The 17,779-nt window shown below is 37.1% G+C and overlaps 1 protein-coding gene across 2 annotated transcripts in view; it reads right to left on the reverse strand.

The window, feature by feature from the left end:
- The window catches only part of GOLGA4 (golgin A4), a gene marked incomplete at its 3' end in the record, with an annotated part of 112,660 nt that overhangs the window by 34,114 nt on the left and 60,767 nt on the right, over positions 1 to 17,779 (reverse strand). For both annotated transcript variants that reach the window (XM_079712032.1, XM_079712033.1), the window contains 3 exons: positions 8,222 to 8,400; positions 4,308 to 4,436; positions 1,638 to 1,793 (listed from right to left, as the gene is read on the reverse strand). In XM_079712032.1, coding sequence (XP_079568158.1) covers positions 1,638 to 1,793; positions 4,308 to 4,436; positions 8,222 to 8,400 — 464 coding nt within the window. The remainder of the gene's footprint in view (positions 1 to 1,637; positions 1,794 to 4,307; positions 4,437 to 8,221; positions 8,401 to 17,779) is intronic.

Below are 17,779 nucleotides of genomic sequence, written 5' to 3' on the forward strand. Positions count from 1 at the left end.
TTGTTAGCAATGATATATATGACATGATGTCTACACCTACTTAAAGATTAAAATTTAGATAAACAACTTTACATATCTTACCAAACACCAGAAAGGACAAAGAATCTGTGCTCAATTCCTAAACGAATCATATAATAAAGAAAAGATTCTTTTTTTTTTTTTTTTTTTTGCAGTACGTGGGGCTCTCACTGTTGTGGCCTCTCCCGTTACGGAGCACAGGCTCTGGACACACAGGCTCAGCGACCATGGCTCACAGGCCTAGCCGCTCCGCAGCATGTGGGATCTTCCCGGACCAGGACACGAACCCGTGTCCCCTGCATCAGCAGGCGGACTCTCAACCACTGCGCCACCAGGGAAGCCCCAAAGATTCTATTTTTTACACAACTCACAATTCCAGATTCTTTCTACCTATTTGGGTAACTATTTCAACTACCTGTTTTTTCAAGAATATTCTGAATGGACAGTGAAAAAGAAATAAATCATAACGTAGATAACAGTAACTGCTGGTAGAAAGATGAGTATTTTTTTCTGTTTTTTTAAAAGGCCTATAATAGTATTCTATTACTTTCATAACTTAATTCTGGAAGAAAAATAATGTATCTGGCTCTTACCCCAAAAATTATTACTTAGAAGATATTTTTCAAAAAGAAGGAACTTACACAAATTTTACCAAAGTAATTTACAAAAAGTAATAGTAAAATGATTATCTCATGAAAATATCAATCTTGACTGAAAGGAAAAGAGCTAAGGAATGTCAAGGCATTGTCAGGAATGTAAGGCAGAGCCAAGGAATGTCAAAGCTGGAAAGGTCTTAAGAAATTACCAAATATCAATCTCTTCAGGTGACAGGTAAGGAAATTAAGGTATAATTAATTCACAAAGCTAGTAAGTGAAAGATTTAAGCCTCCTGAGTACCCATTCCTCTCTACCATGCCACCTTACAGAAATGTTGGAAGTGGGAAACTAAAATACAGTTTAGAAATAGGGGTAAGAAGTGTGACTGTGTCACTGTCTAAATCAGAGCAAAAAGGCTAAAAAGTCTAAATAACATCAGTCAGTATATTCAAAATAGGTCGAACATTTCATACACTGTTCAGGGGAAGGACAGAGGGCCTTAAAAATGTGCACACGGAGATACATATATACTAACATGCTCACCATAGGACTATTTTTAATATGGGAAAATTGGGGAAAAGTTAAATGTCAAAGTAGAGCAATGGGGTAACTAAACTGTGATATAAACAAAGAATGAATTATGTCCAGGGCGTGGCACGAGATGAAGCTGAACAGGCAGGAAGATGCCAGGGCAAGTGCTGCATACAAAATGAGGCCACTTCCTAAAGATGAAAGGTGAGTAAGCAGTGGAACTAAGATGCTGCACAGCCTGAGGGCAAAGAATCGGAGCAAGTGGCTGACAGAAATACAGCCAACTAAAGGCAGGTCAGGAGCACCATGTAGCAGACATCAAAACCACTCCCATGAACAGCTCTTACTACCTAACAATGAATGGAGTGCAGGTATATGTAAATCTAAAACAAAAGCTTCTCTACAACCTTATATTGACTTGTGGAGATAACAACAGTTTTCCTATACAAGCAGTTCCACAGCTGTGGAACCTGAAGAGTATTTAAACTTACAGTTCTGTAAGTCTCTGCTTCTTGCTGAAGGTCCCAAAGTTTGTTTTCGCTCTCTGTGAGGATTGCCTTCTTCTGCAGCTCTAACTCTTCCAAGGCCAAAGATTCTTGCTGTTCTTTTTCTTGAGTGATCTTCAAATATTCAGACTGACGTTTTTCCTGTGCCAAAAACAGTAACACCACCTTAGACCCACGTAGATCTTCAGCATTCCCAAAGCACTGCCACAGGAATCATTCATTTCATTTGATCCGCACACCAGCCCCGAGAGATAGGCAGTATCATTACCTCTTTTCCCACACCCTGGTCTGCAGAAATAAGGCACTGTGGCTTTTTCCGTGTGGTCTGGCCAATCTCTGCCACAATCACTATTGATATGAAAAATTTTGTTCCAGTAACCCTAATATGTCTGCTATCTTTTCACTACTTAGCATGTTTTGCAAAATGTCACTGAATGTGCAGGGTCACACAATTGTTACTACCTCTTCTCTGCATGCCAGTTTGGTATTTCAACTCTAGGCTGAGAAATTTATATGATTTATGAGAAATACCTCACTATAATAGGGAACCCCACACAGAAAAGCAAATCAAAATCAGAAGATTACATGTGAATATATGGATTAGATCAAGGAAACATTTATAAAAGCCTATATAACTCTTCAGATGGTCTGGCCCTGACAAGCTTCTTCTTTGACTGTCCTTAGTATATGTCAGCATTCATATTAATACTGTTTACTGTTCTGAAAAGAGAAGCTCCAGAGAGCACTTTTAACATTTAGTGACTTTGGACTCCAATTAAGTATACTTATCTATACCTATTGCTTAGGGTTCATGTGGCCAACAGTAATATTTTCAGTCCATTTCACTCTGGTGAAGCATATTGCCTTAAGTAAAGATTTTGTACCATATTATAAGTAGATTGATAAGAAAATATTAGTTTCTATAACATCAATTTAAAAACATCATTTAAAAATGTTATATTGTTTAATGTACACTGTATGTTAAATGCATCTCTATCTATGTCCATAAATATAAAACAGGAAATTTTAATAGTCTGAAGAATTCTGATTCTCAACTCCAAGCTAACTCCTTTGAGAAACTAGGTAGGAAGGGGAGTGGAAGGGGGCGAGAGCATGTGCACATATGTGTACTTTACGTGTTCATGCCCTGTGCTCGCTAGTGGGAAGATGTCTGAGTATGTCAGTTCCCAGAACACAGTGTTATGTTCAAGGCTCAGTGCCCCCAATTACTCCAGCATGAAAACCCACAGCAGGTCTTTATGACTTGAATTTTTAGCACCATTCCCAGCTTCATTTAGGTCCTTAACGTCCCGCTTTGTTCCTTTATTTCCTTGTCCCTATTTTAAATGTATGCTATCGTGTTATAGTTTTTAAGTACTCTTGTAAACAACTTTAAATCCTTTTTGGACCAACAAAATACAAATATGTACCCGTAGAGGTGTACATTTCACAACTACAGACTAAACCACTAACCTCAGCCAACAGCACTGTCAAACCATGTGCCTGTTGGCCCCACAGAGATTAGAGAACTCCCTGACTCAGTTCAAGGATCACAGCTGCTGGAAATCCTCAGAGCCCCAGGTCCAGCTGACAGTGAAAAAAAAATGTGTAAAAGAAAGGACATTAAAGGGACTTCCCTGGTGGGCCAGTAGTAAAGAATCTGCCTTCCAATGCAGGGGACGCAGGTTCGATCCCTGGTCGGGGAACTAAGATCCCACATGCTAGGGGCAACTAAGCCCACATGCCACAATTACTGAGCCTGCGCGCTACAACGAGAGAGCCCGCGTGCCGCCAACTACAGAGCCCACACCCGTTGGAGCCCACACGCCAAAACCAGAGAGAGAAAACCCGCACAGCACAACTAGAGAAGCCACATGTCTCAACAAAGATCCCGTGTGCCACAACTAAGACCCGATGCAGCCAAAAAAAAAAAAAAATGGAGATTAAAATTATAAAAACTATTTCTCATCCTTTCACACTAAAAGCATTTTTTAATTATACATATTACCTCATGGATAATAGCTTCATATAAAAACAGTAAACTACATTTTCAGCATTAATACTTCACAGTTCAAGAGAAAAAATTTTTTGCTTTAAACTTCCAAATTATACTATTCCAACAAATCTTTCTTATCTTCATTTTTCTGGTTATTGTTTTAGTTAGTTCAGCCAGTTTTCTCATTTTACTTTATCTTCTTAAACATCATATGGATTGAAAATTACTGAAATTATTCTACTTAAAATGAAAACTACTTGGTTATTTTCATTTTGTCTTCTTTAAAATGCATTCAGGCAAACTCTCTGAACCTTAAGCTCTGATACATTCAGTCTGGTGAGTTTTTAGACATTCTTCCTAAGTTACGTAGTTGCTGCTTCAGTTACCCTATGTTCCCCTCTACTTCTCCCTAATCACACAGCCTACAGCCAGGGTGAGAGGAATGATAAACAAACTGATTAATGAAAGTTTGTTAGATGAGAAAATTTAATTTTCAGATAATACTAAATTAACAAGCTCTGACAGCCTCATTCCTGCCTACGGCCAACCCTCTCTGCATACTCAAATGTTAAGGCTGCCAGTAGTGTGACCTCAAGCTGGGAGGCAGGGGTGAGGGGCTGACAACTTTATAATGTGGCCAAAACAAAATAGGTACTTACAAGAGCTACTTTCATTTGCTCCTGAAATTCCCTTTCTTGGGTCTGAAACTTCTTAGTCAGTTCCTGCTCTTTGCTGGCCAGCTCCTCTTCATGAAGCTTCTGTAATTTTGCAATTTGTTCTGAGGATTTCTGAAAAGCAACCAAATAGTTAAAGTGAGACACCCAGAATAAAATATGTAACTCTACAACTATATAATACTTCATTATAATCAAGTTAATAGCTTCTTAAGAGGAAAAATTGGAACATATTTCTCACATAAATCAAAAGTCACCAAACTCTTGAGAATTAAAAGAAAAACCAGTAAAGTGTTGCTCCTCATTTAAGACAAGGAGAGCTGCAGCTGCAATGGTCAGTCCTATGGGGTTGAAGCTCCAATTCCACATCATACAAAGATATTCCCCACCAATCAGGATAGGGAAGCACAGTAGGGGGAATAAGGATGCTCTCAGAGAGGGCACTCCACCATGGTCAAGGTGTTCTGGCTACACCCATCTATTTATGCCCAGCTTTCCAGGCATGTACTACTACTTATTAAAAAGTATTGTGCTTCCCTGGTGGCGCAGTGGTTGAGAATCTGCCTGCTAATGCAGGGGACACAGTTTCGAGCCCTGGTCTGGGAAGATCCCACATGCCGCAGAGCAACTAGGCCCGTGAGCCACAACTACTAAGCCTGCGCATCTGGAGCCTGTGCTCTGCAACAAGAGAGGCTGCGACAGTGAGAGGCCCGCGCACCGCGATGAAGAGTGGCCCCCGCTTCCCACAACTAAAGAAAGCCCTCGCACAGAAACAAAGACCCAACATAGCCAAAAATAAATAAATAAATAAAATTTTTAAAAAAAGTATTGACCTTGTTCTTTCTTGAATAGGAGGACTCAATCTTATAAAAATGTCAAATCACCCTAAATAAATTCAAAAATTTAATATAATCAAATAAAACAAAATGAGGGAAGGCCCACTGGACAAAATAAACATGCAAGAATAGCTGATCTCTTCTGAAAAATAAGTAACAAGGAGAGGCTACCAAATAGTAGAACATTATAAAACTAAAACATGTTATAAAACTGGTATTAGTGTAATACCAGCACATGGTCAGACAAAGCAGTGGAACAGCACAGAGAATCCAGAAGGCCCATACGTAGCACTACAATAATTTAGTATGGGGGCTTCCCTGGCGGCGCAGTGGTTGAGAGTCCGCCTGCCAATGCAGGGGACACGGGTTTGTGCCCCGGTCTGGGAGGATCCCACATGCCGTGGAGCGGCTGGGCCCGTGAGCCATGGCCACTGAGCCTGCGCGTCTGGAGCCTGTGCTCTGCAACGGGAGGGGCCACAACACTGAGAGGCCCGCGTACCGCAAAAAATAAATAAATAAATAAATAAATAAATAAAATAATAATAATAATTTAGTATGTAATAAAGGTAGTATGGCATGTCAGAAGGGAAAACATGGGTTATTAAAGAAATGATTTGAAGGCTACTAGGTAGTCATTTGGAAAAAATTTAAGTTGGATCCCTACCTCACTCCTCACACTAAATATATTTCAGTTGGATCAAAGATTTAACCATAAAAAATGAAAACATAAAAGTGTTAGATGAGAGGGCTCCCCTGGTGGCGCAGTGGTTAAGAATCCGCCTGCCTATGCAGGGGACACGGGTTCGAGCCCTGGTCCAGGAAGATCCCACATGCTGTGGAGCAACTAAGCCCGTGTACCACAACTACTGAGCCTGGGCTCTAGAGCCTGTGAGCCACAAGTACGGAAGCCCACACACCTAGAGTCCGTGCTTTGCAACAAGAGAAGCCACCACAGTGAGAGGCCTGCGTACCACAACAAAGAGTAGCCCCCGCTCACCTCAACTGGAGAAAAGCCCGTGCACAGCAACGAGGACCCATCACAGCCAAACACACACACACACACACACACACACACACAAAAAACTTGGTGTGATGGAAGGCAAAGTTACCAGGTCTGGGGATGGAGAAATGGGAAGATGTTGGTCAAACGATACAAAAAAAAAAAAAAAAAAAGTGTTAGATGAGGAAAAAAAAAAATTTTTTTTAATCTCAACTGAGAATGTGTTTTTAAAGCAGAACAAAATCCAGATAGCATTTAAGGAAAAGAAAACTTTCTGCATAGCCAAAAAAAACCCAAAACAAAAGCAAATCATAAACAAAGACAACAAATAACAAACTGAGGAAATATATGGATAAACGCACCTTATGTCCAATGGCTAATTCTTACTAGAGGTAAAAAGCTTCTACAAATTAGTAAGAAAAAGACCAACAGCCCAAGAGGAAAATGAATCAAGGATCTGATCGGGCGACTCAAAAAGGAAAACTATAAATTCCTGTAAACATACAAAAACATGTTTGTCATATTGGTAAGAGATATGCATATTAAAACTACAGGACTTCCCTGGTGGCACAGTGGTTAAGAATCTGCCTGCCGATGCAGGGGACACGGGTTCGTGCCCCGGTCTGGGAAGATCCCACATGCCGCGGAGCGGCTGGGTCCGTGAGCCATGGCTGCTGAGCCTGCGCGTCCGGAGCCTGTGCTTCGCAACGGGAGAGGCCACAACAATGAGAGGCCCACATACCGCAAAAAAAAAAAAAAAAAAAAAAAAAAAAGAATCCGCCTGCCAATGCAGGGGACACAGGTTCGAGCCCTGGTCCGGGAAGATTCCACATACCGTGGAGCAACTAAGCCCGTAAGCCACAACTACTGAGCCTGCACTCTAGAGCCTGCGAGCCACAACTACTGAGCCCACGTGCCACAACTGCTGAAGCCCACATGCCTAGAGCCCATGCTCCACAACAAGAGAATCCACTGCAGTGAGAAGCCCACGCGCACCACAATGAAGAGTAGCCCCTGCTCGACACAACTAGAGAGAAGCCCACGCGCAGCAATGAAGACCCGATGCAGCCAAAAATAAATAAACAAATAAATTAATTAATTAAAAAAAACTACAATGATGTCATTATTTTAACTTAGCTTGGAAAGATAAAAAAAATTCAGGTAATACCATCTTTGTGAGGGGGGAACATATTCTAATACACTGCTCATGAGTATAAACTGTCCTCCATTGAGCTTGTAGCAACTATCCAATAATTATAAATACACGTACTTTTTTCCTAGATTCCACTTCTAGGAATCTATTCTAAAGAAACACAGATGTGAGCAAATACAATAAGGATATTCACAATTTCCAACAGTAAAAACTGAAAGCCTAAATATCCATCAGCAGAAGACTGATTAAATTATGAGCTATTCATACAGTGAAGTCCTGAGCAGTCTTTAAAACAAATGGGGCATCATTATCAACTCAATAATAAAGAACAACCTCCAAGACAGATTATTAAGTGGAAAAGCAAAATACAGATCAACATGCCATCTTTTGTGTTTAAAAAAAATAGACTCCCCCGGTGGTCCAGTGGTTAAGAATCCGCCTTCCAATGCAGGGGACGTGGGTTTGATCCCTGGACAGGGAACTAAGATCCCACATGCCGCGGGGCAACTAAGCCCACGTGCCGCCACTACTGAGCCTGTGCGCTCGTGCACCACAACTAGAGAGAAGTCTGCACACCACGACGGAAGATCCCGCACGCCACAATGAAGATCCCATGTGCTGCAAGTAAGACCCAATGAAGCCAAACAAATAACTTAGTTAATTAATTAAAGAGAGGATTAGAAAACATAAGAAATTATATGCAGAGACTATCTCTGGGAAGTATAGCCAAAAGGTACACATTCATTTCTCTATCAAAGTGCTTTTTTCCTATATCCTAAACATCACGAAATGATCAAGGTCTCAAACAAAATACAAATTAACTCTTCTTTACTATCAAAGATGTAGGAAAAGCGTTAAGACTTAAGTCTCAACACTGCACTAGCCCATTTCAATCCAGAATTATTCTTACTTTCATTACATGAACAACCTCCTGTTTCACGTGGCCTAATTCTTGTTGAAGTCTGTTACGCTCCTCCTCACTTGTTTTTTCAATGGCTTTTATTTGCTCCTCCATTTCTGCTTTCATTTTTCTCCGTGCTTCTTCTGTTTTTTGGGCTGTACTCAAGGCTTTTTCAAGTTCCTCAAAAGCTATAATGAAAACAGCAGAAAACAAGTATCTCAAGAAATACTATCATTGAGCTAAAGTGTTTTACATTCAATTTATGGGAACTAAGAGCAGCAGTAGCAGAAGAGGTTAAAAAACTCATCACTGTTTTAAGCCAAGAGATATTTGAGTAGTTAAAAGCCACAGAAATGTCCAGTCACTGAAAGCAATTTGTCACTGAGTTCTGGATTCAGATATTAAGATTGCTTATATGAACTTAAGCTCAGAAGTTAGAAAAAATATTAGAAAAAATATTAAATTACTAAAGATTGCCCACTCTCCCCACAAGTGTCCTTACAGATAACAAATTCAAAGAAATGAAGACTTGTACCTACTTCTGTAGTATATAATTCCAATTGCTTTTTTGTTTGTGATAGAGTTCTTATCTAATTATTATCAATTATCTAATAATTATCTAATTATTATCTATAACTAGGTAATACTATTATATACTCACTAGGACATTTTTAAGAATGAAAAAATTATTCTTTGACTAATCTTATTTTTAAAAACCTCTTAACCATATGACAACAGCAGGGTTTTTTTTAATATTTACTGTCTGAATCACATATTTAAACAATGTATTTTGATATGAAACGTACTACTTGTGTAAGTTTTGAATTAGTGTAGTTAACTAGAAAGAAATTTTTACCTGATTCAACGTGTATAAAAAGGCACTACCAGCAGGGAGTTCTTGGGTGAAATAAGTAAGAATTCAGGCCCTTAAAAAACAATCATCTAGGCTAGAGTAGTAAGATCTTTAAGGACAGCTCATCCAGTATCAAACAAAATCAGATATGATGGGTGCAAGAGCTGGGTAACTTGACACCAAAAATATATGTGTGGGTGTTTATGTATATTTGTGTGTATGTGCATGTGTGTGTATATATGTGTTTGTATGTGTGCACTACATATGTGTGCAAACATACACTTTCCCTCTCTCTCCCCTTCTTTCCCTCTCTACTGACAGAATAGTAGCCTGTGAAAATCCTATGGCTGTTATCATCCTAGACTATTTCCTTTAGTTCTCACAGACTAGAAGACACGAGACTTCGCTATACCAAAGAGACGAACTATAAATAAAACATCAGTTTTCAAGATGGGTTTTAATCCTTTTAAGAAACATATACGCAGAGGTGACGGTTCATTGACATGTGTAGTATTTTCACTCCCAGTGGTATAAGAAATGTGGAACTTCAACCTATGATATCTCATTTAAAAGCCCCTTTATTAACCACAATTTGACTTAACAGACAGTGGTTTGTGCAAAGGAATTGCATACCTGAAGCAAACACGTATTCTAAAGCACTTTCTTAATGATGAACTGTAGTAGGTATAGAAAAAGGCAAGAGAAAGGCTGAATTCTGGTAACAACCAGGAAACACAACTTACTTTGCTCACTATATTAAAAAAAAAACCAAAAACACTTCTCTGGCAACCATGTTTTTGATATTAAAAAAATCTACCCAGGGCTTCCCTGGTGGCGCAGCTGTTGAGAGTCTGCCTGCCGATGCAGGGGACACAGGTTCATGCCCCGGTCCGGGAAGATCCCACATGCCGCAGAGTGGCTGGGCCCGTGAGCCATGGCCACTGAGCCTGTGCGTCCGGAGCCTGTGCTCCACAACGAGAGAGGCCACAACAGTGAGAGGCCCACATACAGCAAAAAAAAAAAAAAAATCTACCCAATTTATTCATTTTATATGCACAAAGTATAAAACTATAGCTCAAATAAGGTCTAAATTTCAAAGGCATATTAATTAGCTGAAATTATTTTTAAAGATTCCTACTCCAACTTTACTGATATTTGCCTGCAAACACCAAGATGATAATCCTTAGACATAAATATGCTGGTAAATAAAGTATTTAAAGGGAAATGCTCTTTGTTTTAGTTAGATATTCTTTTCCTATAAATTCTGGTGTCGAGCATTAAGAAGCACCTCTTGCTAGGAATAAGAAATTAGTTTCCTAGTTTCTCAAAAACGAGTGGAGTAAACTGATCAATTACGGGAAAGAAATTCTGTAACAGAGTGCTTACTGCTTAGTTTGAGCTGAAGGTTTAAATCTGGGAAAGAAAAACATGGAAAAATGGAAGGACGATATTTTTAAATGCTTATTAGATGTCATCACAATCTTTTCCTTACTGCTAATATTTGGCATGTAAGATTGCACTTACATTAGCACTTCTAAGCACTTCACAGAAATATCTTAAATCAGGCTCTAGAGAACCTGAAGATAGTTTTGATATTCTTCCAGCAAGACAGAGTTTTAAATGGAAAACTTTTGTCAAGTAAGCAAAATAAAACAAAACTGTACACAGTCAATACCAAGTGAATTTTCATTGTTTTCTTTAAATTCCAGAATCCAATATAGTATAAAAATAGATGTAGTGCTCTCACTTTCTCAAATAACAACAAAAAAATCTATGCCACAAAGTTCCTATTTGGATATAATTTTCTAATAGTTAACTTTTCTAACCATACTCAGTAAATTTTAGTACATTCTCCTATATTATATTCTAATTTCAGTGTTTTATCCTCCAAAATAGCTTTCCTAAGTCACTTGATTATCCATCATATAATGATTAAGGTAGGACAGATCTGGTTCCAAAGTTCTTTTCATCTAAATTTAATCCTTTCTTCCTACTTTCTGCCACCTTGTCAGAGAACCATATAATTTTATACCTAAAAAGACACCTTTGAGATGTCCTCATTCAAATGTAAGAACTGAGTCATCCAACTTCTCCTTCAGATGATAAATCAACTTAAATATACAGGATTTAAGGAACAATCCTTACCTTGCATTATTTTTTAAAACTAAGAATGCTGACATTGATCAAGCTCAGCTGAGCAATAATATACCTTACTAAACCAGAATTTCTGAACCAATCAATTACTGATGGCTTCTAACTCTCAACAAAATGCAGCATGTTATTATACCTCTGACAGACATACAAAAACTCACTGCTTTCCACCTCCATCTTGCTTTATGAAAATTTTAAGTCCTCCCAAAATAAAATAAAATTTTAAAGAGGCAATAAAACACGTTTCTATATCCACATACAGAAAACTTATTTCAAACCCACTCTACACTCTACCACAAATGAAGCCACTTCCTTACAGGAAGTCTGCGTCCAACGAGTCCCATTTCAATGCTGAAGGAGGATATACTGAGAGCTTACTTACTAACCAGAAACATCTCACCTTCTAATCTTGCAACCACCAGACATAGTAAAGTGGTGTCCTTAGCCTATAATATTCTCAAGTGAATTCCCCACTCTTTCCAAAATGAAACTATGCTAGGATTTTAATGTTGAGTACTAAAGAAGTATGTTCTGAATGTCTACATAATTTGTCTTCCAATTACCAACACAGGATAAGTGAGTGGGGAGAAAGAAAGCGTGCATCAGCCCCAGCTGACAAGTCTTCTGCCAACATGCAAGAGTGCACAGAGAAACCATGGTCACAGCACACACCAACAGGAAGGCTAAGCACGAACTGCCGCCAAATGTTGCAAGAACACGTTGTGTTCTTCCAAAGCAAAATTCAATGTATCTCAGGCAATTTTTGCTTTAAAAAAAAAACCAAAAAACTTTGAAAATATTTCTAGAAAAAATTGAATGTACCTTAAGAATGGTCCCCTGTCAGTTAAGAAAAAACACAGGGCAGACCTTTTATTGCTGGCTCATCACTTTCCCCTTCAGATGAGGTTTACTCACATCCATGGGAATTATGAAAATGGACAAATGCTCACTATATGAGTTACATGAGAAAGGTTGGCAATCTACAGCTCAATAATCCAACCATTCATTCATCATATATTTATTAGATGTTTGACATCTGCCAAGCATATGTTAGGCATTGGGTGATATAAAGAAAATATTTCACAAAAAGACAGTTGAAGTAATAAGGCAGGCGGGGTGGGGTGGGGTGGGGGGGAGGTGTATAAAAGAACGAATCCTCAGGCTAAGCTAGGAAGAATGTGGCATTTGCTTTTGCCACTTCACTGTCTTTCCCCATCCTCATCCTCAATGTCCTAACCAATCATAATAAATAACAAATGCCGGAATTGAGATTCTAGGCAGCATTACTGTTTTGTTGCACTGTCCCAGGGGACACTTTACTGTAAAAATAACAAGACCCACTCTACTCCCCCTGCAGGGAAGAAGCAAAGAGGCAGAAATGTGGAAAGGCTGCCACCTCTAGATTAACTAAGCTGATTAATAACATCAAGAATGAATAAGTAAGCCAGTGCTTATTTCTTTACCCCAGCAAAAAAGCTGCTAAAATGCATGTGATATAAAACCAAAAAAACACAGCTAGTACTATGAAATGAATGAAATGCAAATTAACAGAAAAAACAACACAAAGATTTATCAGAATTTCCATCCAATCATCAAGTGTCTTTTGTGAATAAAAGCAAAAGTCTAGAGCAGCAGTTTTCAAAGTGTGGTCCACAAACCCTAGGGTCATGAGACCCTTTCTGAGGGTCTGTGAGGTCCTCCTGTTTCTAAATACACATCTGCATGAGGGCAGATGTTCTTCATATATTTTAACCAAGATAATATATCACAACAGATTGAATGTAGAAACAGGCATGAAAATACAGCTATCTTCTATTAAGCCAAACAATAAGATAAGCAAAAATGTAAAACAATGCCATTCTTCACACTAAATTGTGTTTTGGGAAATATGGGTAATTTTCATAAAAGTATTCAATACTTACATGTAATAGGTTTACAATTGTTATTTTAAATTGAACTTTTAAAACATTTCTTAGTTTTAATTTCTAATATAATAAATATCAATCCATATAACCCACACAAACAAATACTCTTTGGAAACCTCAGTAAGCTTTAAGGGTGTAAGGAGATCCCTGGGATTAAAAAGTTTGAAAACCACTGGTCTTGAGTTTACATAAATGAAAATAAAATAATGCTACCACCTAGTGGCATAAACCAGATATTGCAATACTTATAAGTTGGGGCCTTCAGAAATTTAATAAATATCACATGTGCAATGGAAATCTACTTTTCAAGCCACTTCCCAAAATACATAGCAGGATTCACTCTAAGGATTAACTATGCTTTGACCTTTAAAACTTTTACAGATCTATCCAAATTTCATGCACTCCTTACATTAACCATGCAAATTTACTATCAAATACTTTGAAAACATCGGGATGATCTTGAAAATTATTAGGCTAAAGCTAAGTAAATTTACTTAAATGGAAAGTATGATTCTGTAGCAAAGAAATGTGTTCCTCTAGTTGTTGGTGCTTTCCAGTAACACTGACATTGCCAGGGACATAAATAAGTGCAGGCTGACAATGACTTTCTAAAGGTATGTATGTACAGCTACTATTGTAGAAATGTATCAAGCACCTACAAATACACGACTATGAAATAAAAAACCTGTATTAAATTAAAATCTAATTCCATTTAAAATAATAAAATTTTCCATCAGGTGTTCATTCAGTGCCAAAATGTGTACATACTACTCACCTAACATGGCATACTTAAATTCAACTTTAATTCACACTCTTTTGCCTGAGAAACATGGAATTTTCTTTGTAAAGCTTATTCTAAGTACCCATGATAAGAAAAAACAGCCCTTACCCCAGTCCTGTTCATACAAGGCTTGGGAAAGGCACCATGATTCACTTATTGGCATGTGTGGATGCACAAAAGTAAGATGTTTTGTGAGACTTAAGACTCCAAGAAAACTCTGTTACATAAATTATCAACAACTAACAAAGCACTTAAATACACAGGTGATTTTTGTGTGTTATATAAATATGCATAAATCTTATACATTATTTAAAAATAAACTCTATTTTAAAGGGTCCTTCAAATAAATGTTCCACTGAATGTCTTTGGTATATCAGGTTTATACTATACAAATGAAAAAGAAACTTATTTCCTGCACAAACACAACATGACAATAAAAAAGCAAAGAATGTTGTGAGTTAATCTACATTTTAAAATGCAGACAATCATATAAAACACAGAACTTCAGCAAAGACAGGGTACATGAAAGGGAAACAGGGTTTACAAAAGTCAGTGCACTCTGGAAACTTTCCTAATCTGAGCAGAATATTTTATTCATTTTGCACAGTTGTAGGCAAGAACATTTTAAGGACAGGGTGTTAATACTATGATATGGGTTCTTTTTTGTAATGGCTATATTTAAATCTCTTAAAGGTAATTAACAAAAAAGACTAAAAGTCTATGGGTAAGACTTTATCCAGAGAAAAAATTCAAGGATGGAATAAGCTGTATTACAAAGTTGTTACAATATTATTCAGAATAGTGAAAGTAGAAAATAATCTAGGTGCTGATCAATAGGGAGATGGTTAATGATGTACATGCATTCTGACAAAGCCATTAAAATGTTAGTACTTTAGCAACATGTAAAACTACTCCTAATATAATGCTAAATAAAGAAAAAGGAGCATACAAAATTATATGGACAATTATGATTGCAATCGTATAAAATAAGGATTGAGAAAAGACTAAATGGAAGTGTATTGAAACAACAGCAACGTGCTTTCATTTTCTCTATTTTCCAATTTTTGGGTAATATACTACATTAACGATTAGCCAGCTACTCTACCTCCTATCCCAGGTAAAACATACACACACATGCACACAAAGAATACCCAAGACCTAGCGTGAACTTTAGCAGCATTAACATTCTGCATGGGTGCTGCATTGAAGAGGTAATATTCTAGACAATTAGTAATAATACCTAGTACCTGAAAAACCACCATCACATACTTAAGCTGAATCACCAGAATTCTCCAAATTTAAAATCTGGTTACTTGAAGATATGACCATCTGTTTTTAAGTAACATCTAGAAGGAATACTATCAACAGTTGTAGTAAAATGCTTGTAACAAATATATTTATTTTTGGTTTTCTTTATTCACTGAAATAATTTTAACAAAAGTGCTATAGTATCGTACTTCAGAAAACATGCCTACCAGTTCCACTGTAGAGCAGAATAAGTACTACAAGCTGATACAGCATCAAGTAGGCATGTTAACATATTCCCATAGTCTTGGTATTTTATGATAGTATTATTCTTTTTAAAATCAGAGACACTCAGATTTCCTTTGTCCTCCAACATATGAGAAGCATCACAGCTTTGTCTAGAAAAACTATGAGAAGCAGTGCAATAGACTGTTTTCTAAGAAAAGTAGTGAGGAATATATTTGAGCCGCACTTTGATCTCCAGAATAAGTGAACCCCCAAAAGTAGCCATTTGTTTACTAATATCCACATGTCAAGAGTTGCTAAATATATGAGTTAAATTTTTTACAATCAAAAATGCATCAGGAGAGTTCAGATTCTTTGATAATTATTTTATGTAGACACATTTACTTCTAAAAACCTTAACAACCACAAACTTTAATGTTAGTGTTTCCTTCACATGGCCAGCTCTTATGTGTTTTTTAGCCTTTGAATTTTAAATCTAAGAAAGAGAAAGACAAACATTTAACAGAGCAATTGAATTCTCCAAGAGCCAAATGATGTTTATAAAAATTTATGAAAACTCTATTTCCTTTACAAAGACCTTTTCTTACTTTTAGTACTAAATTGGGACTTTTCTGTCAATTGGCATATGCATTTTATATTTGAACTAAGAATCACATTAGAACAATTCTGTTCAGACTCAACTAAAGCCATTAGATGAAATTCAGTTGATGCACAAAACTAACTTTCATTATAGATTTAAAGGGCAACATCTTCAATATGGAATCAGTCTGTTACAACTTCCTATCATAAACCTCAATAACTATGACTACAAATATAATTTTGAAAATATCTATAAAAGCACTCATAACTGTGTTATCCAAAGACTTTCTAAAATAAATATATCTATTAAATAACTGTAAATCTTAATTCTCTCTTTAAGTATTTATTAACTTTAAATATTTTGACAGTATTATTAACAGATAAGTTTCTCAACTAATAGGCTATGAAATATTACAAAAATATAGTTTTATGAAAATCACATTTAAAGACAAAATACATAAGAGGTACAATCTACCATGCATAAAATAAATATGGTACAAAGATGTATTGTACAGCACAAGAAATACAGCCAATGTTTTGTAATAACTATAAATGGAGTATAACCTTTAAAAATTGTGAATCACTATGTTGTACACCTGAAACTTATGTAATATTGTACATCAACTATACCTCAATTGTAAAAATAAATAAATAAAGACAAAATACATCTGTGCTTTGGAGAAGAAAGAGAAGGAAGGCTGTATTACAAAAGAGTTGACTGGAACAGCAGCCTGGGAAATTTTTATCCTACATATGAATTAACTGTATATTTTGTCTGCCTTTTCATCATGTGCCCCTTTTTACTTGTTATTCATGGGTTTCTACCTCCTCACAAGATGCACTTCAATTTTAAAAGGAAATGTAATCCCTGACCAGCATTATTTTCTCTCAGCTGGCTACAAGAGTCAACAAAAGCAGTCCTAAAAATGAAAAGGCTTGACGTGAGAAGCTGAGACTCTGCATTAGGTTTTCTGCTCACGGAAAGCAAACCTGTTTAACAGCGTCTCACGAGTCTCCAGCTGCTTCAGCAAAATCTTTAGAGATTATAATCTGAGAGATTCTGCCCATTAATGCTCTCTGAAGGGAAATCTTAGGCTTTTGGGGAGCAAATTTCTAAATTTCCCAGCCACTTGTCAATAAAACAACTATAAGGAGATGAGGAGATATTTACGAGCACAACCAACTGCCTCTCTCATCCAGACCCACTCCTTTCCTTAAACCTTACAATCTGGTTTCTAAAATCATTTCTGAAACTGCATCCTGGGAATCAAATCCTCATGCAAATTAAAAGACATTTTAAAAAATCTTCATCCTACTTCCCCCACTTTTGGAAATGCCTCCTATATTCCCCCAGAAGCCTAAGTATCCGCAATTCCTATGACTTCTCAGGTTACTTTTTCTGTTTTCATTTATGTCTCTTTGCCAAACTCAATATCTCTGTGTTAAGAGCATAGGCTCTGGACTCAAAATGCCCGGATTCAAATCCTAACTATACATTTACTCTCTGTGGGTGAATGTAAGCAAGTTATTTAACTTCTATGTTCCTAGGTTTTCTTGTCTCCTTTCTTATTTGTGAAATGAGGATAACAGTAATACCCAAGTCATAGAAATTTTGAGGATTAAATACAAATACATACACAAGTGAATACAAGCAAAGCATTCATGACAGAGCCTTGCATAAAGTAAGTGCTGGCTATTAGCAGCAGCAGCCGCTAAGGCTACCACCACTTCTACTACCAGTAAAACAATCTTTCAGAGAAATCAGCCTCTTCTACAGATCGAACCAT

Source organism: Hyperoodon ampullatus, assembly GCF_949752795.1.
Source record: "Hyperoodon ampullatus genome assembly, chromosome: 10".
NCBI classification, from domain to species: domain Eukaryota; kingdom Metazoa; phylum Chordata; class Mammalia; order Artiodactyla; family Ziphiidae; genus Hyperoodon; species Hyperoodon ampullatus.